Raw genomic sequence first — 26,092 nt, 5'->3', positions numbered from 1 at the left:
ATGGCGGTCTGTAAATAATCGAGTCTGGACCAGACAATCCAGTGATCGACATCATGAGCATCGATCCACGCAATTTGGATCGATGACATGCATCAACCAGGTCAGCGGGCCCAACCACCTGATCCCGTTAGTCGCCTTTTACGGCAAGCATGGCTTGCTGAAGGCCTATTCTCTACCCTGGAATCTTCAGGAGTGAAGTGTCCATTGAAAACAACTTACCTTGGAACCTTTCAGATAATAGTAAAGTGCATATATAAAATACGCGAGTACTTTACATGCTGAAGAGTAAGAGGCTAACTAAAAACCGGGTCGGTTGGTCAGGCCCGCTGACTTGGTTGGTGCATGTCATCACATCCCAATTGCGTGGATCGATGCTCATGCAGACCTCAAAGTTGAATTTTTTACCAAGTAGCCACATGGCTACTAGTATTTTTTTCCTGGTAGCCACTGGTAAAATCAAGAAGTCAAGCCAATATTGTAGGTAGCCAAAAACATTTGAAATTATCTTTGATCAAATAACTATTAAAATATGTACAAGTCATAGCACTAGTCTTTGTATTGTATATTAGTGGAAACTGTTCTGTACTTGGTTTTTGTTATTTGTGACTTGAACAATGATGCAGTTTATGTTACAAGATTATATAGGTATATCCTTGCATATCCATTGAGCATTGTCAACTAAAATAATATACTAATTAAATCAATATTTATGTATTTCGGTTCATTGTCGACTTTAGGAGGCATTATTTGCGAGTACAATTATTAACTTATGTGTTTTCCAAGATCAGCTGTTATTTATGTTTGTGTCAACGTATGCATGATATGTGTAGCAATAGAATTTAGTCGCCACAAGATATTTTTCAAGGTAGTCATTTGGCTACCTCTGAATTTTAGACAGTGGACAAATCTAAATTTAGGTCGCATTGGCGACAGTTTGAGTCGCAACTTTGAGGCCTGTCATGATGTCAATCACTGGATTGTCTGGTCCTGACTCGATTATTTACAGACCGCCATCTAGGACCGGGACGGGTAACTCAGGTACTCGGGTCGGGTGGTTCCTGAGTAGGCCCCGGGTACCCACAGTACTACCCGGACCTGTGGTTATCACCTGATGTATTGTTTAATAGCAAAAATTATCTAGAACTTCAACGGTTGCACTATAAGTGACTAATTTTCACATTTATTTCTGACTTTATATGTTTGAACAGAGATAAAACTTCAGTCAACTTCAGTGTATGCATGACCAGATCATTTTATTTGAGTATCTAAATACATTTTGCCAGGGCTACGGTCAAACTATTCCCAATTGGACATTGTACCTATCCCTTGAGACTAACTGCGCGTACCCAGGTAGGGTCGGGTAATAGTGGGATGGGTACCCGGGTAGTAAATTTAGACTCGTTCCAGCCCTACCACCATCATATAGCTGGAATATTGCTGAGTTTGGTGTTAAACAACAAACAAACAAACAAACAAACAGTGGTAGAAACTTACAGGTTCAGTTCACTAGTGAGGTGAGGTGAAATGGGGTTTAACGTCACGTCAAAGATTATTGCACTTATATAGCGACGTGCATGCACGTGTGTGTGTGTGTGGCTGCTTGTACTAGTCCGGACTGATGCCGATTTATAGTGCTAGCTCACTGAGATACCATGCCTCAGTTGAACGTGAATACCCCACTCAGACACAGTATACTGACTCCGAGCCGACCAGTCCTTGTTTTAGCCCCTTTATGCCGAGTGCCAGACAGGGTAACAACAAGTACCATCTTTTAACATCTTTTGGTATGACACGGTCGGGGATCGAAGCACTCTCCTGGCAGACGCTCTACCACTAGTCCACGGAGGCGGTCAGTTCACCAGTCCTTATGATGATAACATATAGCAAAACCCTTCATAATGACAAATTTCTACTAGTCCTTAGGATATCTTTTCTATTGGGCAGTTAGGACTATAGGACTAGTGCCAGTTTCTAATGCTGACAAACATGTTCAAATACTATATTATTACGCCAGTCAATAGATCAGTGTGCCCTTTAGTGTCATTCTCAGCTCCCTGAGGAGTACTCAATCCAAGCTGCCTGTGAGGCACTAGGTTGTCTCTTTCCATCTGATCCTACCGGGTACCCATCCACAGATATTTTGAACAGGTGGCAGCCAATAAACCTTATGATGCCACAGATGCTGACTATTACGATTTTGGCAGAATGATCATGGTACTTTGAACCAAATTCCGCCAATAAGATCAAATGAAATGTTTGTCCCAAACTTAGTCCTCTCTGCAGTTATTGTCTCATGTACAACTAATTAATAATCACTTGTTTTGTGGGCAAGGGTGGCCCACTCGTCTAAGGGGCCGTGATCCGCAGAGTTGCGTCACTTGGGCACGCAAGAAACCTATGATTGTGGGTTCGAATCCCGGTTCGCCCCGATTATGTTTCTAGGTTTGTCAGCACCATACCTGTGCTCGTGGGTTTCACCGAAGTGGTAAACGTCTGAGACCTGCATCACTTCGGGCTTTCCTCCCACATTAAGCGGACAGGCTGCGATATAACTGCAATACTGTTAAAAGCGGCGTTAAACCCAACTCACTCACTCACTCACTCACTCACTCACTCACTCACTCACTCACTCACTCACTCACTCACTCACTCACTCACTCACTCACTAATCACTTGTTTTACCTTGTGATGAGTAGGTTTATTTTGAAGAGGTTCGTGATACAAATAATATTTGTAGAGATGATATATTTTCATCCAAACCAATGTATAAAATGACTCCCAATTATTCATGTTAGATGCCAGTATTCCCAGATATTGCTTACTGAGTCAATTCGGGGTAAGCATCACTTTTGTCAATATGTTAATGTTTAGAGAAAATTACTTTCTAATATGCCAGTTTTAATTACAGTCAGCACCGTGGCGACCAAAATTGTAAGCGAAGTCCCTGTCCAGATTATTAGTTCGAGGTCAGGTGGCATGTCGCTCGTTGACCTGGGAAAGAAGCTACTGGAGGCAGCCAAACGTGGAGACACCGATGCTGTCCGGGCGTTGATGTCCAATGGTGCACCCTTCACAACAGACTGGGTGAGTCACACATCCGTATCCACCCTCTACTGCACCCTTTACAACAGGGGGCAGTCGGGTAGCCAAGTGGTTAAAACGTTCGCTCGTCACGCCAAAGACCCGGGTTCGATTCCCGACATGGGTACAATGTGTGAAGCCCACCCTGTAGTGCACCCTTTACCACAGACTGGGTGAGTCACACATCCATATCCACCCTCTACTGCACCCTTCACAACAGACTGGGTGAGTCACAGATCCATATCCACCCTCTACTGCACCCTTCACAACAGACTGGGTGAGTCACAGATCCTTATCCACCCTGTAGTGCACCCTTCACAACAGACTGGGTGATTCACAGATCCATATCCACCCTCTACTGCACCCTTCACAATAGACTGGGTGAGTCACAGATCCATATCCACCCTGTAGTGCACCCTTCACAACAGACTGGGTGAGTCACACATCCATACCCACCCTGTAGTGCACCCTTCACAACAGACTGGGTGAGTCACAGATCCATATCAACCCTCTACTGCACCCTTCACAACAGACTGGGTGAGTCACACATCCGTATCCACCCTCTACTGCACCCTTTACAACAGGGGGCAGTCGGGTAGCCAAGTGGTTAAAACGTTCGCTCGTCACGCCAAAGACCCGGGTTCGATTCCCGACATGGGTACAATGTGTGAAGCCCACCCTGTAGTGCACCCTTTACCACAGACTGGGTGAGTCACACATCCATATCCACCCTCTACTGCACCCTTCACAACAGACTGGGTGAGTCACAGATCCATATCCACCCTCTACTGCACCCTTCACAACAGACTGGGTGAGTCACAGATCCATATCCACCCTGTAGTGCACCCTTCACAACAGACTGGGTGAGTCACAGATCCATATCCACCCTCTACTGCACCCTTCACAATAGACTGGGTGAGTCACAGATCCATATCCACCCTGTAGTGCACCCTTCACAACAGACTGGGTGAGTCACACATCCATACCCACCCTCTACTGCACCCTTCACAATAGACTGGGTGAGTCACAGATCCATATCCACCCTGTAGTGCACCCTTCACAACAGACTGGGTGAGTCACACATCCATACCCACCCTGTAGTGCACCCTTCACAACAGACTTGGGTGAGTCACAGATCCATATCAACCCTCTACTGCACCCTTCACAACAGACTGGGTGAGTCACACATCCATATCCACCCTGTAGTGCACCCTTCACAACAGACTTGGGTGAGTCACAGATCCATATCAACCCTCTCGTGTTGTCACAGTTCACCTATGCATAAATAGTTTAGAGGTGAGGTGAAATTGGGTTTAACGTCGCGTCCAAGAGTATTGCACTTATATAGCGACGTGCATGTACGTGTGTGTGTGTGTGTGTGTGTGTGTGGCTGCTTGTACTAGTCCGGACTGATGCTGAGTTATAGTGCTAGCTCACTGAGATACCATGCCGCAGTTTAACATGAATACCCCACTCAGACACAGTATACTGACTCCGAGCCAACCAGTCCTTGTTTTAGCCCCTTAATGCCGAGCGCCAGACAGGGTAACAACAAGTACCATCTTTTATCATCCAAAACTGGCTCCCACAGGAGATATCGCTTGGATGAGATCAAGCGATATCTACACTGTAGATATCGCTGCAATGAAATTACATCACAATGCTTTGCAGACCATTGTGACGTCACTGGTTACCATGACGTCACAATCAAATGACATCACTAATGGCTCTGCTACTGAAGCTGTTTGCAGTACTTTTTACACTGAAGATACTGCTAATTACTGTCTACAAATTGAAAAAATTGAAAGAATGATGTTGGATGATAAATAAAATCTCACCCTCGTGTCTATTGATATCAAATATATCAACACTCGTTGATAAAAGTGGCAAAAATCCTCGGCAAGCCTCGGAATTTTTCCACTTTTATCAACTCGTGTTGATATATTTGATATCAAAAGACACTCGGGTGAGATTCTCTATTTAACGTCTAACCAGTTTAGAACATGCCTGACCATGTATCATGTTCTAGTTCTGTATCGATTTTCAAAAAGTAAAGGATTTTTCTCACTGAACTTTGAGAACTTTGAACACTGGAACATGAGAAAGTTTGGCATAGAGTGCACCTGGTCTAAAATATGAAATGAGTGGTTAATTAGAATAAATTTTGAATCTTTCCCTTTTTCCGCCTCTTCAGCTGGGAACTTCTCCACTTCACTTTGCTGCGCAGTTTGGCCACCAGCAGACGGCGGAGGTGCTGCTGCGAGCGGGCATCAGCCGAGATGCTCGCACCAAAGTGGACCGGACGCCCCTCCATGTGGCGGCGCAGGAAGGTCATGTGGAGATCGTGGAGCTGCTTCTGGACAACTCAGCAGACATTGATGCCAAGGATATGGTGAGGGGAGTGAGTTAGTTGGGTTTAACGCCGCTTTTAACAGTATTAGTTATATCGCAGCGTGTCAGCTTAATATGGGAGGAAAGCCTGAAGTGATGCAGGTCTCAGAGGTTTACCACTTCGGTGACCACGAGCACGGGTATGGTGCTGACAAACCTAGAAACATAATCGGGGCGAACCGGGATTCGAACCCACAATCCTAGGTTTCTGGCGTGCCCAAGGGATGCAACTCTGCACAGCGAATCGCGGCGCCTTAGATGACTGGCCATCCGTGCCCCCTGTGGTGAGAGGAAACTCTGGTCCATATCAAGTTCAGCACAGGCCTCAAAACCCTTGCATGATCGTGCCAGGGGCAAAGTTAGGATCTCATTTGCAGGGTTAAGTTGAGGTCTGGTGCTGAAGTGTACACTTAGAAACTGATTTCTATGTTTCTTGTATGAAGGCAGGGATGAATGTACTTTCACGCAAATAAATTAGTCAATTACAAAGAAATGAGCATTTGAACATTCTTAACTATAGTATGGAAGGTAGTTTAAGGTGCCGATGTTTACTACAATATCTGAAAAACTATTGGACCTACTCCAGTCAAAGTTGGTATGAGATTATTAAACAGTCATACATTACTGGATATTACATTTAAAGACAATCGGTGCATGAAAAAAAATCGGTCTATTTAGCTATCTCTATATTTCATCAACAACCAGACCTGTTCGTCACGGGTGGAACGAGCATTCAGCCATCTGCATAATGCTACCCCTGCGTCACAGGGCCATATGACACAGTTGAACCAATCAACTCAACTCGAAAGGTTGCACGGGAATCACGCATGCACGAAAACGGTGTTAGCGTTGGGCGTCTCAACGTGCATGATTCCAATGCAACCTTTCAAGTTGAGTTGATTGGTTCAGCTGTAGTGACATAAAAACTGGTCCTTTTGTCTGTGACATACAAGTATCTGTACCAGGTCGGTACAAGGAGATAAGATGAGTTGAACATTAGGAGTTTAGGAATTTGTATTTCCAATTTGGGAATGAATACTGACATTTGTTGACAACTTTGGGCCAAATGTCAGCCTCTGAGAGTACCGTATTTGACCCTATAAGTGCCCAGGGCGCTTAAAATAAAGACAGAAGGGGTGGGCGCTTATTGGGACCAATTCAGAGTCAAATTGGCGTAAATTCATCAGCAAGCCTATTGATATTCTTCTGTTGCTGGGGGGATAGAGATAAACTGTTACTTACGTTTTACTGGTGAACATCTCCTCATTAACCAACTACAAAAGATTCTTGACCGTATGTAAAAATCAGGTGAGTAAATCTTACTTGGGCATCCGGGAAAAGGGGCGGGGGTGGGTGCTTATTGGGACATGGGCGCTTTTTGGGTCGAATACGGTAGGTCTGGATAACCCTGGATTAGCAGAAGACACCCTGGGGTTTAGAAATCGAGAAGGGTTTTATTAAACTTGGTGAGAAGGTGAACTTTCTAATTTACGTCTGCTTATTATTCGAGTTTGAGGATATCAAAAGTATTTTCCTTATCAGCATGCTTAGAACATGTAGAATCCAAAGGGCTCACCTAAGTATATTTAAGAAGACCTGTGGCACACTTGAAAGAGATACATTTCTATCCATGCCACGCTGAAAGTGCCAAGTCGAAGGCGTTGCAAATTGCTTCTGTTCGTGTACCAGAAGTCTGTGATTGTGGGGTCCAAAATTTTCATTATGTTTTTTGGTTTGTCAGCACCATACCCAACATGCCCCAGCTTGATAAACATCTAAGACCTGCTCCATTGACACACTGTGATATAACTGAAATAATGTTCAATTTGTTTGTTGGTTGGTTTGTTTGATGCCACACTCAGCAATATTCTGGTTGTATGACAGCGGTCTGTAAACAATCAAATCGGGTCCAGACAATTCAGTGATTGACATGAGCATCGATCCACGCAAATGGGATACAATGACATGCATCAACCAAGTCAGCGAGCCTGATCACCCGATCCCGTTAGTTGACTCTTACGACAAGCTTAGTCACCTTTTTCGGCAAGAATGGTTGCTGAAGACCTATTCTACTCGGATCTTCGCAGGGAGAAATGCTTATCAAATCAGCATTGAACCAAACTGTACAATTCTGGAAGAAGGTGACCATTTAATGTCTGTTATTTCAGCTGAAGATGACGCCCCTACATTGGGCCACAGAGAAAGGACACATTCCAGTCGTCGAAATCCTCCTGAAACACTCGGCCGACACCAACTTCGAAAACAAGGTGAGATAACTCTGTATTCACAAGTAGTGGCGTGTCCTTGAAGGGCCCACTGTGACCTTGCTGAGTAACAGGTAGATTCTCATCCCATCAGCCTCTAGTTGGCCTGCACTTTGTGTGATTATGGTGTCTTTGTTTTTTTGTTTTTTGTTTCACGCCGCACTCAGCAATATTCCAGCTATTGCACGGCGGTCTGTAAATAATCAAGTTTGGACTTAACAATCCAGTGATTGACATCATGAGCATCGATCTACCCAAATGGGATACACGATGGGATCCATCAACGAAGTCAGTGAATCTGACCACTCGATCCTGTTAGTCACCTCTTATGACAAGCATGGGTCTTCACGAGGCCTTACGGTTGCAGCTAAGAAATATATAGAATACTAAACAAGCCCCCCTTGTAATACCAATTTTATGAAACGAGTGAATAGTTGTGGTATCTGACTCGCTTTCGCTCGTCAGATACCACAACTATTCACGAGTTTCAAAAAATGGGTTTAACACGGGAGCGAGTTTAGTATTTTATTTATTACTTGCCATTTATAACGTTTTTTAAATTAACCTGTTGAGTGTGAATAGGCTGACACCTACACGATCCACGGCATAATCCAATTGAGTTTAACACAATAATACTTCAAAGACGTCAAAAGTTGAAACGTATGAATTTAATACCATACAGCGGCCCGCCTTTAGAATTTAGGCGTCCATTCCACAAAATTATAGTAGCGTTAAGGTTATCGCAAATCACATACTTTAACTTAGACTTACGACTGTCGTGCTACCGTACGATCGCCTTGTGGAACGGGGCCTTGCAGCTCAAAGTTTACAATCACGTCACAATACCCAATGACGTAATTTATGGAATTTTGTTGCAAGATCCATCGGCGAAACAATGCCATGTGACGTCAGCCTAGCAACAAGGTTGCTGGGGTGATCGAGTGTGCATAAGCTCCTCTCAGTGATCTATCATCTCCACACGCAATGTCATTTAATAAGCCAAGGGATGTTGAGATCTTTCAATATTTGTTCTAGAAACGTGTTCCGAGAGTACATAAGCACGCGTTTTGGTATTACACAATGTGTAATACAGCTGTATGTTTATTAAACGGGTGATCTCTTCACGGGCAAGTAATACAGGAGGATCTGAGGACAACTCCATGATAGAGGGCAGATGCTCTATCAACTATACAAATGACTAACCATGTATTTATACACGTTTTAATTCATTGGTAATTCCATGTTAAAACAGTTCAAGTACAGATATACTAGCCACTACGATTTTGACAGAACCATATTTTGAATCAAATTTTGCCAAATTGATTTAGTGAATTACCGGTTTCTCCAGAAAACATTGCCTGTTATTTTTACATGAAATTGGCCTTGCTAGTCATTGTCTCATTCACAATCAGTTAATAAGAAATTAGTAATCACTAATTTTAGAACGATGTTAAAATATTAATTGTAATGCAAAAGATTATATTTTTCATGAAAACCATAAAATTGTTATGATTTCTAATGGTTTTTTGAAAATTACTAGTTTTAGCAACAATCACCAAAGATATTGCTAATTGCCACAACTTTACGTTGGCATCTCTGCAAAGAAAGGTTTTGTAGCATGCTTCAAGAGATGCGATGTGTATCAATACATGAGGTAGGCGTGACATGACCGCTCTCAGGGAGCGATTTAACAACATAGAACATGACCCGTGTGCAACCTATTATTGAAATGTGCAGCCTGATATTAAGTGCAACCTATTGAAGAAATGTGCAGCCTAATATTAAGTGCAACCTATTGTTGAAATGTGCAACCTAATAATCAGTGCAGCCTACTATTGAAATGTGCAACCCAATATTTAGAGCAACCTAATATTTAGTGCAACCTATTGTTGAAATGTGCAACCTTATATTTAGTGCAACCTATTGGTGAAATGTGCAACCTAATATTTAGTGCAACCTATTGGTGAAATATGCAACCTAATGTTTAGTGCAACCTATTATTGAAATATGCAACCTAATATTTAGTGCAACCTACTATTGAAATGTGCAACCTAATTTTTAGTGCAACCTATTGTTGAAATGTGCAACCTAATATTTAGTGCAACCTACTATTGAAATGTTCAACCTAATATTGAAATGTTCAACCTAATATTGAAATGTGCAACCTAATATTTATGGCTGAAATCCCGCCTGACTCTCGTCTCTCTTGATTACAGTTTGACCGGACACCTCTGGACATTGCCATCGCCAACGGGAGGACAGATATAGCACAACTCTTGCAACTAGCACAGGTAGGAAGAAGGAATGGCTCAGCCTGGAGAATATTGTCTGGGGAATAAACTGGCTCCTAAATACTTTCCAATTAACATTTTGAACTTGGTGGAGCCAGTTATGTCTCATTCAAAATATCCTGAGGTTTGACCGCCTCTGTGGTCTAGTGGTAGAGTGGCCACCTGGAGAGCGGAAGGTCCGGGGTTCGATCCCCGGCAACGGCATACTAAAAGACGTTAAAAGATGGTACTTGTTGTTACCCTGTCTGGTGCTCGGCTGGTTGGCTCGGAGTCAGTATACTGTGTCTGAGTGGGGTATTGATGTTAAACTGCGGCATGGTATCTCTGAGCTAGCACTATAAATCGGCATCAGTCCGGACTAGTACAAGCAGCCACACACACGTGTATGCACGTCGCTATATAAATGCAATAATCTTGGATGCGACGTTAAACCCACTTTCACCTCACCCACCTTGTTGGGTTTTGAGATTATTTCAAACACTGTGTTAAAAGTGACTTAACGGAACTTGTCCAACTGGTTGTGTGTCATCATACCCCAAACAGTGTGGATGGTAGATCATAATGTCAATCACTTGATTGTAAACACGGTCTTCCCCCCATGAAGATCCAGATTAGAATAGATCTTCAGCAACCCATGCTCATCTTCCCGAGACAAGAGCGTTATCTGACTATAAATATCCAGTTTCCACCCTTGCCGAACTAGGCTGGAATTGCTTGACTCGATCGTAGCGCTACCAGTGGCTATTACCAGTTGCATCCCTTCTAAGCCTCTCCTATGGACCAATCAGATTCCACCACTCGTATCACTTGCGTTTGCTTCACACAAAATGGTGGCGCCCAGTCAGAACGATCTGATCGATAATCAAGATCTCTACTGTGATCAAACAGGGCTTACATGCATCAAATCATGTGAGCACCTTGATTAAAAACATGAAAACATTTGAAAAAATCTGTTGACAAGTTTGCGGTGCACATGCTTTGCAAATCCTACAATCGATCGAAATCTGCATGACAGTTTACGAACCGAATTTCCATTTTGGTGCGCGATTTTGATTGGACTATGCATAGACTCGTTTGTCCAGCCAAAATGTAACTCCATAATACCAGCCTAGTTCGGCAAGGATGAAAACGGGACTAATATAGTCAGTTAACTCTCTTGCTTCGGATGCCCATGCTTGTCGTAAGAGGCTTCTAACGGGATCAGATGGTCAAGACTAGCTAACTTAGTTGATGCATGGCTTTGTATCCCATTTCGGTAGATCGATGCTCGTGATGTAAATCACTGGATTGTCTGCTCCATACACACTTTCTGTTTCATCTCCTTGCAGCACACGGAGATCACCTGTACGGAGGGGGAGACTGTGACGGTGGAGACGACGTCGGACATGATCAGCAGCGTGCTCGCCGCGGGAGACAGGGACGGTGGGGCGGTGTTGCCTGTTGCTATTGTTCCTAACACTGCATCCGCCTCCAAATCCAAAAGTGAGAAATTGGTGCCTTACATAATGTATAGAGCAAGGAGCTAGAGTTATCTTCCATTCTCAGCAGGTGGCCCAGTCGTCTAAGGTGCCGCGATTCGCTGTGCAGGGTTGCGTCCCTTGAGCACACCAGGAATCTATGATTGTGGGTTCGAATCCCGGTTCGCCCCGAATATGTTTCTAGGTTTGTCAGCACCATACCCGTGCTCGTGGGTTTCACTGAAGTGGTAAACGTCTGAGACCTGCACCACTTTGGGCTTTCCTCCCACATTAAGCTGACACGCCGTGATATAACTGGAATACTGTTAAAAGCGGCGTTAAACCCAACTCACTCAATCCTTTCTCAGCAGGCACAGACATGCATTTCATGTAGGAGACTTTCTCAATTCCGTCAGAAGCACATAATATACCTTCAACATAGCTCCAGAAGAGGTGCATTTTGTGAAATAAGCACTATAAATTGATATTAATTGCTTGATGCTTAATATGCATCAGACACTTGAAAAAAGAAACCGTAGGATGGGCTTAAAAAATGAAAAACTGGTTCTCAGGCAATGACTCTTGAAAAAATTAGGGCGGGCGGGCGATGGTGGTGTGTTCGAGATGCGGAATATTTAAAGGGTTAAGAAAAAAAAAATGGAAATAAAAACAAAATGTGCAACAGACTTGATGATGAGGGTGGTTCCTGAGAAGCAAGACTTTTTTCTTTTTTAGCCATAGCAACATGGCTGATTGATGACTGATTGGCTTCACATTCATAAACTCTGCCTTAGTAGATAATGCTTTATTGACACATTTCGCTTTTGTGGGCTTATGCAGAGCTCCAGATAAGCTGCGTATCTGCGTAAAATACGCATCAGAAATGCACAAATATGCAGTAAAATAAAATCCAAGCGTATCAAATACGCAACGAACATTACAGATACGCTACAAAAATAAAACTTGTGCGTATCATCAAAATATTGTGAAGTAACCCTGCGTATTCGATCAGCAAATCAGCAACCTATTTTTAAATTATAAACGGGCATTCCGTCAACCTTGCCAAACTCCACGATGACAGTTACATCATGATCATTTACCATCACTCTTTCTTGTGGAAGTATCGTGGTACCTTTAAGTCCTATAAAGCTCTCGAACCCACACGACACCAGTTTGCAGGGACTAGATGAAAAGTGTTTTTAAATATTGAACTTAAATACCCACATGTGTAAAAAAACTAATGGGTAACAGAAATTTGAATACGCAGATAGAATTACTGATACCCAATGATTTTAATGCATCATTTTACCCAATGCATGGGTAAAATACCCACAACACCAAAAGCTTATCTGGAGCTGGGGCGGTCGGGTAGCCTAGTGGTTAAAGCGTTCGCTCGCCACGCCGAAGACCCGGGTTCGATTCTCGACATGGGTACAATGTGTGAAGCCCATTTCTGGTGTCCCCCGCCGTGATATTGCTGGAATATTGCTAAAAGCGGCGTAAAACCATACTCACTCACTCACTTATCTGGAGCTCTGTTTTGGGATATTGATACACTTGTGGCAGCGCATGAATGCAAAATATAAATAACCTGGATTATCATCCAAAACTGGCTCCCACAGGAGATATCGCTTGGATGAGATCAAGCGATATCTACACTATAGATATTGCTGCAATGAAATTACATCACAATGCTTTGCAGACCATTGTGACGTCACTGGTTACCATGATGTCACAATCAAATGACATCACTAATGGTCTGCTACTGAAGCTGTTAGCAGTACTTTTTACACTGAAGACACTGCTAATTACTGTCTACAAATTGAAAAAGTTGAAAGAATGATGTTGGATGATAAATAAAATCTCACCCAAGTGTCTTTTGATATCAAATATATCAACACGAGTTGATAAAAGTGGAAAAATTCCGAGGCTTGCCCAGGATTTTTGCCACTTTTATCAACTCATGTTGATATATTTGATATCAAAAGACACTCGGGTGAGATTCTCTATATACCCACATTATGGTGAAATTGTGATGCTATTGGACCTATGGCCTTAGACTTAAGATGGTTTGGTGTTGCACTTTGTTTTTCAATTATTTGTATTAACTCAATTAATTGAATTTTGAAAGCCTAATTGCACTGGCACCTAACAAGAAAGTAAGGATTGTATTTTTGCACAAGTTCTGAAACACTTTGGGTGTTTGTGAAGTTTTTGCACTGACATTTAAGAATAGTTAATTGGTAATAATTTTCATGATAAAAACATATACTGATGAGAAAAGAGTGATCTTGTCTATCTTGATTTGTTAAACTTAGCTGGAATAGATGCTGAAGACCATGAACTGTGTAATAATTTCTAAGTGGAAACTATTGATTCTCATAAGAATCTGAACATTTTAATTTGAGGAAGATTCTTCATCATAAATGTCAGCATGGTTAAAGAAACTGGACAATTTAGTCTCAATTTGATCAATGTTTGGCAGTTTATATGACAGGAATGTGTTAATTCTAATTATGTTATTGTGAGGCAGCAATGTCCTTCGTGATAATCTGAATTTGAATTGCCTCAAAATGAGTTGCTTAATGAAGATTGTGTGGCCACAATGGCTGCTGTGTCAGTATTGCACTTGGAATACCCATCAAGGCAGAAAACCCAGTCGCTCTCTCCTTGTTTATATGGAGTGGAAGAATCCAGTGTTTTTACTTGATACTGTACTGTACTGTACTGTACTGTACTGTATAGTATTGTACTGTACTGTATTGTATTGTATTGTAGTGTAGTGTAGTACTATATTGTATTGTATTGTATTGCAGTGTACTGTACTGGACTGTACTGTATTGTAATGTACTGTACTTTAGTGTAGTGTGCTGTACTGGACTGTATTCTACTGTACTGGACTACTGTACTGTATTGTACTTTTTTGCAGTGTACTGTACAGTACTGTTCTGTAGGGTAGTGTACATATTGTACTGTACTGTACTGGATTGTGGTGTAGTGTAGTGTACTGGACTGTATTGAATTGTACTGTACTTTATTGTAATGTATTGCAGTGTATTGGACTGGACTGTATTGAATTGTACTGTACTGGACTGTATTGAATTGTACTGTACTTTATTGTAATGTATTGCAGTGTACTGTACTGTATTGGACTGGACTTGACTGTACTGTATTGGACTGGACTGGACTGTATTGAATTGTACTGTACTGTATTGTATTGTATTGTATTGTATTGTACTGTACTTTATTGTAATGTATTGCAGTGTACTGTACTGTATTGGACTGGACTGGACTGTATTGAATTGTACTGTACTGTACTGTATTGTATTGTACTGTACTTTATTGTAATGTATTGCAGTGTACTGTACTGTATTGGACTGGACTTGACTGTACTGTATTGGACTGGACTGGACTGTATTGAATTGTACTGTACTGTATTGTATTGTACTGTACTTTATTGTAATGTATTGCAGTGTACTGTATTGGACTGGACTGGACTGTATTGTACTGTACTGCTATACTGTACTGTATTGTATTGTAGTCGATTGGGCTGTACTGTAGTGTATTGTACTGTATCATATTGTATGAAACATTATGAGTAATGAACTTGAAATGCTAATTTCAACACGTTTTGAGACATTTGACTGGCAACACATTTGAGGTAATTAGGTGGGTCAATTATTTCAGCAAGTGTATCGATACAGTAGAAAACGTATCATGTATCGTATAGGCGCATGAAAACTCAAGATGCACCAGTGCACCGATGTATTGTTTCCCCCTTATGATACATCAGTTTGTAGGCTAGGCATGCTTGCTGGTCAGGTTTAGCGAAATGGTGACAAATTAAAAACATATTTATTACATTTTTAAATCAAAAGAAAAGGGTGCTGATGATTGTTAGGATGTAATTGTTTATGGATATACAAAATAGGCATAATGCTTTGACATGTTTCCCCCTGTCAGGGATCTGGGTTAGAATAGGTCCCCAGCAAGCGACCGGTGAAGATTCCAGGGTAGAATAGGTCTTCAGCAACCCATGCTTGCCGTAAAAGGTGACTGCTTGTCGTAAAAGGCGACTAACGGGATCGGGTGGTCAGGCTCGCTGACTTAATTGATGCATGTCATCGATCCAAATTGCATGGATCGATGCTCATGATATCAATCACTGGATTGTCTGGTCCAGATTTGATTGTTTACAGGCTGCCGTCATGTAGCTGGAATATTGCTGAGTGCGGCGTTAAACAAAACACCAACCAACCAACCCCAGCAAGCTATGCTGGTCGTAAGAGGCGGGCAAATTGAATGGGTGGTCAGGCTCGGTCACCTGGTTGAAATTGTGTCATCGTAACCTCACGGCACAATATCAGTCACTGGAATGTCTGGTCCAGATTTGATTGTTTACAGGCTGCCGTCATATAGCTGGAATATTGCTGATTGCGAGGTTAAGCACCAAACAAACGAACTTTGACATGATTTGAAATACTTGTCTGTAACATGAGGGCAGTGAAAAATTTGCTGTGAAAATTGTGGCCATCTGATTAAATTGAACAGAACCTATAACGAAGCCTTGTATGACTGTAAGTTGGAAATGCAACCAGATCTGGGTTTTTTCTTTGTGGAAATGAATTATCTACATCTATGTTTTAACACTTTGTCCACTGTTGTTTCAGTCAGTGACTGAATCCTCCTGTTTAGCAATGTTTTCATATATTGTTATGTCTAGAAGATGGGGAAATCTCGGACCAAAGCAGTACATCCGTCCTGGCCACCCTTGCTGCCCTTGCTGAGGCCACGGCGCCCATCAACACACAAAGTAAGGCTAGCATTGCAGTCTAGGGTAATGAGGCAGAATAGATCCCCAGTGTCCCTTGTCTTCCTCTGGGGTAACGATGCAGAATAGGTCCCCAGTGTCCCTTGTTGTCTTCCTCTGGAGTGACGAGGCAGAATAGATCCCCAGTGTCCCTTGTTGTCTTCCTCTGGGGTAACGAGGCAGAATAGGTCCCCAGTGTCCCTTGTCTTCCTCTGGGGTGACGAGGCAGAATAGATCCCCAGTATCCCTTGTCTTCCTCTGGAGTGACGAGGCAGAATAGATCCCCAGTATCCCTTGTTGTCTTCCTCTGGAGTGACGAGGCAGAATAGGTACCCAGTATCCCTTGTTGTCTTCCTCTGGAGATATTAGGCAGAATAGGTCCCCAGTACCCCTTGTTGTCTTCCTTTGGAGATATTAGGCAGAATAGGTCCCCAGTACCTCTTGTTGTCTTCCTCTGGAGAAACGATGCAGAATAGGTCCCCAGTACCCCTTGCTGTCTTCCTCTGGGGTAACTATGCAGAATAGGTCCCCAGTACCCCTTGTTGGCTTCCTTTGGAGATATTAGGCAGAATAGGTCCCCAGTACCCCTTGTTGTCTTCCTCTGGAGAAACGATGCAGAATAGGTCCCCAGTACCCCTTGTTGTCTTCCTTTGGAGATATTAGGCAGAATAGGTCTCCAGTACCTCTTGATGTCTTCCTCTGGAGTGACGAGGCAGAATAGATCCCCAGTGTCCCTTGTTGTCTTCCTCTGGGGTAACGATGCAGAAAAGGTCCCCAGTACCTCTTGTTGTCTTCCTCTGGAGTGACGAGGCAGAATAGGTACCCAGTATCCCTTCTTGTCTTCCTCTGGAGATATTAGGCAGAATAGGTCCCCAGTACCCCTTGTTGTCTTCCTCTGGAGATATTAGGCAGAATAGGTCCCCAGTACCCCTTGTTGTCTTCCTCTGGAGTGACGAGGCAGAATAGGTCCCCAGTACCCCTTGTTGTCTTCCTCTGGGGTAACGATGCAGAATAGGTCCCCAGTACCTCTTGTTGTCTTCCTCTGGAGTGACGAGGCAGAATAGGTACCCAGTATCCCTTCTTGTCTTCCTCTGGAGATATTAGGCAGAATAGGTACCCAGTATCCCTTCTTGTCTTCCTCTGGGGTAACGATGCAGAATAGGTCTCCAGTACCCCTTGTTGTCTTCCTCTGGAGTGACGATGCAGAATAGGTCCCCAGTACCTCTTTTTGTCTTCCTCTGGGGTAACGATGCAGAATAGGTCCCCAGTACCCCTTGTTGTCTTCCTCTGGAGAAACGAGGCAGAATAGGTCCCCAGTACCTCTTGTTGTCTTCCTCTGGAGTGACGAGGCAGTATAGGTCCCCAGTACCTCTTGTTGTCTTCCTCAGGAAATATGAGGCAGAATAGGTCCCCAGTACCTCTTGTTGTCTTCCTCAGGAGATATGAGGCAAAATAGGTCCCCAGTACCTCTTGTTGTCTTCCTCTGGAGAAACGAGGCAGAATAGGTCCCCAGTACCTCTTATTGTCTTCCTCAGGAGATATGAGGCAAAATAGGTCCCCAGTACCTCTTGTTGTCTTCCTCTGGAGAAACGAGGCAGAATAGGTCCCCAGTACCTCTTGTTGTCTTCCTCAGGAGATATGAGGCAGAATAGGTCCCCAGTACCTCTTGCTGTCTTCCTCTTGAGAAACGAGGCAGAATAGGTCCCCAGTACCTCTTTTTGTCTTCCTCAGGAGATATGAGGCAGAATAGGTCCCCAGTACCTCTTGCTGTCTTCCTCTTGAGAAACGAGGCAGAATAGGTCCCCAGTACCTCTTGCTGTCTTCCTCTTGAGAAACGAGGCAGAATAGGTCCCCAGTACCTCTTGCTGTCTTCCTCAGGAGATATGAGGCAGAATAGGTCCCCAGTGCCTCTTGTTGTCTTCCTCTGGAGATATTAGGCAGAATAGGTCCCCAGTACCCCTTGTTGTCTTCCTCAGGAGATATGAGGCAGAATAGGTCCCCAGTACCTCTTGTTGTCTTCCTCAGGAGATATGAGGCAGAATAGGTCCCCAGTACCTCTTGTTGTCTTCCTCAGGAGATATGAGGCAGAATAGGTCCCCAGTACCTCTTGTTGTCTTCCTCTGGAGAAACGAGGCAGAATAGGTCCCCACCTAAGCAAAAAAACTACTAATGATGAAGTGTGGTATTATGTTTGACTTGATAACCCACGTGAAAATATGTGTTACCTACATTTTAGAAGTTGAAATTAGCAAATGCTGGATTTGTATTCAGTATATTTGATGACTGTACTTAGAGTCAGTGATAACATTGGCTGTGCAGCAGGCACAAGGTGGAACCAATACACAGAGGCCCTAGTGGTCTGATTAGAGTTGTGGCCCTTTGTAGTGCCAGGATTCACTATGGGTGTGTGTTGATTGGTACAGTCAGCTCATTCGTCTAAGGAGGGGATACGGGAGATTAAAATGTATAAAGCAAACATGTTACTGTTTTGTTCTCAAATGCTTAGAACACTTACCATCTTCCCGAGGCAAGAGAGTTAACTGACTTTAAAAGTCCAGTTTCCACCCTTGTCGAACTAGACTGGAATTCCTGGGCTCGATCGTAGCGCCACCAGTGGCTATTACCAGTGATGTCCCTTCTAAGCCTCTCCTATGGACCAATCAGATTCCACCTCTCGTATCACTTGCGTTTGCTTCTCACAAAATGGTGGCGCCAAGTCAGAACGATCTGCTCGATAATCAAGATCTATATTGTGATAAAACAGGTCTTACATCGCGAAATCTTCAAATAACGTGAGCACCATCATTAAAAACATGAAAAGATTTGGAATATATCGGTTGACAATGAGTTGGCAGGGAACATGTTTTGCAAATCTTGCAATCGACCGAAATCTGCACGACAGTTTACTAACCGGATTTCGATTTCGGTGCGCGATTTTGATTGGACTATGCAAAGACTCGTTAGTCCAGCCAAAATGTAACTCCATAATACCAGCCTAGTTCGGCAAGGGTGGAAACTGGACTTTTAAAGTCAGTTAACTCACTTGCCTTGGGAAGATGAACACTTACATGCCGAACTCAAGCAAACCTGTACAATATATCTGAAACAAAGTGTGAGTGAGTGAGTGAGTGAGTTGGGTTTAACGCCGCTTTTAACAGTATTCCAATTATATCACGGCGTGTCAGCTTAATGTGGGAGGAAAGCCCCAAGTGATGCAGGTCTCAGACATTTACAACTTCGATGAAATCCACGAGCATGGGTATGGTGCTGACAAACCTAGAAACATAATCGGGGTAACCGGGATTCGAACCCACAATCATAGGTTTCTGGCATGCCCAAGGGACGCAACTCTGCACAGCGAATCGCGGCGCCTTAGACGACTGGGCCACCCGTGCCCCCCTGAAACAAAGAAAACACAAAGATATCCCAACCACGTTCTTGACATAACACGTTGTTGTCGACAGTTTGATCGTTGTGGTCAAACCAGATACCCTTAAAACTAGTACAGCAGGGGGCACGGGTGGCCCAGTCGTCCAAGGCGCCGCGATTCACTGTGCAGAGTTGCTGCCCTTGGGCACGCCAGAAACCTATGATTGTGGGTTCAAATCCCAGATCGCCCCGATTATGTTTCTAGGTTTCACTCACTCATTCAACATTAAGCTTACATCCTGTGAGACCGCCTCTGTGATCTAGTGGAAGAGACTCCGCCTGGAGAGCGAAAGGTCCGGGGTTCGATCCCCGACTGCGTCGTACCAAAAGACTTTAAAAGATGGTACTTGTTGTTACCCTGTCTGGCGCTCGGCATTAAGGGGCTAAAACAAGGACTGGTCGGCCCGGAGTCAGTATACTGTGTCTGAGTGGGGTATTGATGTTAAACTGCGACATGGTATCTCAGTGGGCTAGCACTATAAATCAGCATCAGTCCGGACTAGTACAAGCAGCCACACACACACACACACACACACACACACACACACACACACACACACACACACACACACACACACACACACACACACACACACACACACACACACACACACACACATGTGCATGCACGTCGCTATATAAGTGCAATAATCTTGGACGCGACGTTAAACCCCATTTCACCTCACCAACCCTTTCATCCTGTGAGGTAATAGCAGTTCTTCAAAACTGAACTTACATAAACACAAAACTGACAAAAAATAATTGAATTTAAGGGGTACCATGTAAGAATTTGTGAACCCTGTATGGAATTAGTCAACTGGAAATGTTCATCCTTTTTTTAGTGGAGTCACTCTTTGCATGTTTAAATGTATGTTAAAAAATGAGTCCCAGTGTGAAGTTTTGAACTGTTGATGTCGTGTGTTCCAGACGTGAGCTCATCCGAAGCGATGAACTGGTTGGAGAGTCAAGGCATCACAATGATCTCAACAGCAGATGGCGGCATCATCACTTCGGCCGTGGAGAGTGGCCAGACGATCTCACTCACAGGTTGGTGATGGGGACGCATGGTGCCACAGGGGTAGAAACTAACAGTTTCAGTCCACTAGTCCTCAGGCCCGTGAAGATCCGGGGTAGAATAGGTCTTCAGCAACCCATGCTTGTCGTAAAAGGCGACTATGCTTGTCGTAAAAGGCGACTAACGGGATCGGGTGGTCAGGCTCGCTGACTTGGCTGATGCATGTCATTGGTCCGAATTGCGTGGATCGATGCTCATGTTGTCAATCACTGGATTGTCTGGTCCAGACTTGATTATTTACAAACTGCCGTCATATAGTTGGAATATTGCTGAGTGCGGCGTTAAACAACAAACCAAACCAAATCTTATAATCATATCATATAGCAAAACCTCTAAAAATGGCAAATTTCTACTAGCCCTTTTGATACCTTTACTACTGGGCAGTTTGGCAAGGACTACAGGACTAGTGCCAATTTCTAACGTTGTCCCATGGTCGATATTTGTGCGGAAGACATTTTATTTTAAGGGGAATATATAGGAACTGAGTTAGTCTGTTCGGTCGGGTAGCCTAGTGGTTAAAGCGTTTGCTCGTCACGCCGAAAACCAAGGTTCGATTCCCGACATGGGTACAATGTGTGAAGCCCTTTTCTGGTGTCCCCCCACCGTGATATTGCTGGAATATTGCTACAAAAGGCGTAAAGTTAAACTCACTCACTCACTCAGTGGGGACAAATTTTCTCTAAAACTGTTTAAGTTAAGAAATGAAATTTTATGCATTGATGTTACTTGTCATTATCTAAAATGATTTCGAAAACTGGTATCTTAAATACATTTTTTACAGTTTTACAGAGTTAAGATTCTTGTTCCATGCTTTTCAACTTAGTGCATACTGTGTGAAAGTTTTCTCAGAAACCATTGAAGTCAATAAATTGTATTATTTTGCTACATGTTTCCAAAAAGGTCAGTCCTACCAAGGTTCTGTCCGTCCGTCCGTTCGAACGTCCGGAAACTTTCTCTTAAACTATTCAGTGGATTCCTCTCAAACTTAGTACATATAATCTGTGTCATATGGAGGGGTGCAGTCAAAAGAAAAAAATTGTTTTGATTAATTTTCCATTTTTTTATGAATTTTTCAAACCCTAACCCTATCCATTATTTAATTTGAAACTACTGACACACTAGGCGGGTCGGGGGTATTAGTGAGGCAGGTCGGGGGTATTAGTGAGCCACGCTCACTTTTGCCCTTGTTTACATTCTGTCTTTAAATTAGACACGATTCTTGAGAAACCACATTAAAGTTTGCTTGGTTATAAGAGATACTTGTCAAGACTGAGCTGAAATATATTTGTGTGTATCAATTTTACATTTAATCAGATTTGACCGTCTCCGTGGTCTAGTGGTAGAGGGGGTTCGAACCCCAGTGGTATCATATCACTAGACGTTAAGGGATGTTACTTGTTGTTACCCTGCCTGGTTTTAGGGGCTAAAACAAGGACTGGTCGGCTCGGAGTCAGTATCCATACTGTGTCTGAGTGGGGTATTCATGTTAAACTGCGGCATGGTATCTCAGTGGGCTAGCACTATGAAAGTGGCATTAATCCGGACTAGCACAAGCAGCCACACGCACACACATGCATGTACGTCGCTAGATGTGTGCAATAATTTTACACGTGTAGCGGCCATAACATTTTCTAGTCCCATGATGGGATTCGAACCACAGATCTTCTGATCCGAGGTCGCACACATTGTCCACGTGACTAAAGAGCTCAACCCCGTCAGCAAGCTGATAAGGTTTCATTTGTGTGCATGATGACTCCATGCACTGCTACCAACGCAACGTCAAGCCCCATTTCAATTCAGATCACCTTGAAATATCTACCTGCGAAGACTCCTATTTTTGTCTTACACACCTTAGAATTTACACCATCAGTCAAAAGCATTATATGGCCATGACCTATTAACAAAATCATATATCACAGGTCGGCTCTGAGGCTCGGAGTCACTAGTTGTAGGCCAGTTAGTTTGGAGAAGGGCCAGTGACTTTTAAAAAGAGTAAGCCCAGTTGGCTATGAACGAATTGATTGTTAAATCTACAGTATGCAACTAGTCAAAAGCCTGACCAGTAACAAGTTTAAGTCTATTTTTCCGAGCTAACAATAGTCCAAATGTTAAATTAAATCTACTGGTGAAATTACCTTCAGACAAGTTCGGAGGAACAGAGTCTGTCAAATTAACAAGATGTTCTCAGTAATTAATCCTCGATTAATGAGTGTCAACTCAGTTTATTGCCTATTACAGTGATTGACCGCTTGGACTATCATGTAGGTACGATGTATTTACAGCAATCTTCATTGTGTTACAACTGCAGACAGAAACTGCTCAGTCCTAACTGTTGATCATGTCCGGTCAAAATTTTAAGAATGTCCAGACAATACTTTTTTAAATGTCCGGACAGAAAAATTTAAATGTCCGGTAAGCAATATTTGAAACTGGACATTTGAGATTCCCAATCGGACATGTCCGGCGCATATGACGGTTTCCGGATCCCTGGAACAGACACATGTTTTATGGCACAGGCTGTTCTGAAGATAAATCTGTGAATATCGTGTTTCAGAGGCTGGCAAGATCGCGCTGAACCTGATCCGGCAGCAGGGCCTAGGTCAGGCAGTGTCTCAAGATGGGGAGGTGGAGAGTGCTATAGAGAACGTGGTGGGCGCGGAGGAAGAGGAGGAACAGGTATGTACCACACGTGGGGCGTGTGTACATTTGAACATGTCTCATAGCATCTTCCCGAGGCATGAGAGTTAACTGACTTTAAAAGTCCATTTTCCACCCTTGCCGAACTAGGCTGGAATTCCTGGGCTCGATCGTAGCGCCACCAGTGGTTATTACGGAATATGTCCCTTCTAAGCCTCTTCTATTATGGACCAATCTGATTCCATCACTTGCATTTGTTTCAAACGAAATGGCGGCGCCCAGTCAGGATGATCTGATCGATAATCAAAATCTATAATGTGATAAAATGGGTCAAACATCGCGAAATGCATCAAATCACGCGGGCACCTTGATTAAAGACATGAAAAGATTTGGAAAATATTTGTTGACGAGTTGGCAGTGCACATGCCTTGCAAATCCTGCAATCGACCGAAATCTGCACGACAGTTTACGAACCGGATTTCGATTTCGTTCCTCGATTGTGATTGGACTATGCATCGTCCTGTTAGTCCAGCCAAAATGTAACTCCATAATACCAGCCAAATTCGGCAAGGGTGGAAACTGGACTTTTATAGTCAGTTAACTCCCTTGCCTCAGGAAGATGGTCTCATAGTTTACAGCATTTTTTCCATATACACTGGAAGCGGTCAAATTCGGACTTAGTTAGGAGGGTAAAATTGTCCATTTTACGGCAAGGTCCGGATTACACAGAGTACAAAAAGGTTGGACTGAAGACAAGACGAAAAGCAACAATCATTCATCTTTATTCGCATGCACATACATTGTACATGAAATATTGACATATTATACACATTAAAACCTTATTTACTTGTGAACGTCATTGAGAACAGTGTTTTTCTTTCTGAAGATTGTTTTTCAAAATTGTGTCGTCAGTCACATTTTTGAGAGGAAGTACAGAAAAGTGGTTGGTTCACTTATGATATGCTATGTTTACCATTATTTATATCACTAAGTTAATTTTATTAAGCTGAGTTTCTCATTAACAGGTGACTAAATTCTAATCAACTAAGTGAGCGGTCGGGTAGCCTAGTGGTTAAAGGGTTGGCTCCTCATGCCGAAGACCCGGGTTCCATTCCCTACATGGGTACAATGTGTGAAGCCCATTTCTGGTGTCCCCCGCCGTGATATTGCTGGAATATTGCTCAAAGCGGCGTAAAACCATACTCACTCACTCACTCCTAGAAATAGACAAGGCGAAACCCTGATGGTAACAGACAAGCTGACTTTGTTTGAAAAATATACTTATATGAATATCGCCGTTGTTTTGTTCAACAACAAAGATTTATAAGGTACTTTATTTGCCGGCCCACAGGGACTGGCAGTCACATGAATTACCAGTCCAAGCCTAATTTTACCGGTAAAAAGCTGGTAATTACCGGTAAACGTGAACACTGAGTTGTAGGTCAGTTTGAGTAATGGGAACTTAGGGATCCAGAGAAAACGTCCGATGTTCACTAAAATCCGAATTTGACAGATTCCACTGTGTTTCTAGTTTGACATTTCCAGTGGGCCGAAAAGGCTCTTATACCTCGTACTCGCGAAGATCCGGGTCAGAATAGGTCTTCAGCAGCCCATGCTTGCCGTAAAACGTGACTATGCTTGTCATAAGAGGCGACTAACGGGATCGGGTGATCAGGCTCGCTGACTTGGTTGATGCATGTCATCGATCCCACATTACGTGGATCGATGCTGATGATATCAATCACTGGATTGTCTGGTCCCGACTCAATTATTTACAGACCGCCGTCATATAGCTGGAATATTGCTGAGAGCGGCGTTAAACAACAAACCAAATCTTATACCTCGTCCTTGCATTTAGAATTGAACAGAGATGAAGGACCGCAACTCTCGTTTGTTTTGCTTCCAGAAAGTTATAACCATTGTAGCCAACCAGGGAGACACCGAGATCCCCAGCAACAACGGCGGCACGGTGCTGGTGGCCGTCAACCCTGACGGCACCACCACGGAGATCCCCATGGAGGCACAGATGGTGGAGGAGTCACAAGGTAGCATGATGAAGTTGTTTTTTTTTGTTTTTGTTTTTTTAGCAAACCATGTGAATTCCAAGAATTGGTTCCCAGCTGATCATAAGAGGTGATGGATTGGTATCAGACTTAAGGCTGACCTTTTGGTATTCGAGCAGTGGGGCTGGGATCTCATAAAAAAAAAAATTGTCCCTGAAAATTCTTGAAAAAAATATTAATATTGTTGGGAAAAAAAAGAATTTGCCTGCTGCAATAATTACATTGTTGCAATGTGTTTTTTAGGAAACAATGTTTTAGCTTGTTTTGATCAATAGAATATCTGGTTTTGCAGCTGTAGCTATTCTAGCAGTGAATAAGTTTGTAATAATATTATAAAAATGCCGGCCACAAGTGCAAAACTACGAAGTTCACGAAAACTAAGCTCAAAAGTTTGCAGAATTGTGTGCAGGATTATCAAAATTTGACATGCATCAACCAAGTCAGCGAGCCTGACCACCCGATCCTGTTAGTCGTCTCTTACGACAAGCATAGTTGCCTTTTAGGGCAAGCATGGGTTGCTGAAGACCTATTCTACCCCGGATCTTCACGGGTAAAAAGCAATATTAACCAAGACATGGTCTGTATAAACAGGTA

The 26,092-nt window shown here is 43.1% G+C and overlaps 1 protein-coding gene across 7 annotated transcripts in view; it reads left to right on the top strand.

Annotated features, from left to right (window-relative positions):
- LOC124145412 (GA-binding protein subunit beta-1-like) overlaps positions 1 to 26,092 on the top strand; it is a 36,934-nt gene that overhangs the window by 4,652 nt on the left and 6,190 nt on the right. For 4 of the 7 annotated variants that reach the window (XM_046515167.2, XM_046515169.2, XM_046515172.2 and 1 more), the window contains exons 2-10: positions 2,909 to 3,084; positions 5,276 to 5,473; positions 7,641 to 7,739; positions 9,953 to 10,027; positions 11,356 to 11,509; positions 16,208 to 16,297; positions 20,651 to 20,770; positions 23,353 to 23,474; positions 25,342 to 25,480. In XM_046515167.2, the coding sequence (XP_046371123.1) occupies positions 2,977 to 3,084; positions 5,276 to 5,473; positions 7,641 to 7,739; positions 9,953 to 10,027; positions 11,356 to 11,509; positions 16,208 to 16,297; positions 20,651 to 20,770; positions 23,353 to 23,474; positions 25,342 to 25,480 (1,105 nt within the window). In that variant the 5' untranslated portion in view covers positions 2,909 to 2,976. The remainder of the gene's footprint in view (positions 1 to 2,908; positions 3,085 to 5,275; positions 5,474 to 7,640; positions 7,740 to 9,952; positions 10,028 to 11,355; positions 11,510 to 16,207; positions 16,298 to 20,650; positions 20,771 to 23,352; positions 23,475 to 25,341; positions 25,481 to 26,092) is intronic. The other 3 variants (XM_046515165.2, XM_046515166.2, XM_046515164.2) reach the window with 3 other exon arrangements.

This window comes from Haliotis rufescens, unplaced genomic scaffold, assembly GCF_023055435.1.
Source record: "Haliotis rufescens isolate VD_foot unplaced genomic scaffold, xgHalRufe1.0.p SCAF_14, whole genome shotgun sequence".
Classification (NCBI taxonomy): Eukaryota; Metazoa; Mollusca; class Gastropoda; order Lepetellida; family Haliotidae; genus Haliotis; species Haliotis rufescens.
This window is presented reverse-complemented; position numbering and strand designations above follow the sequence as displayed.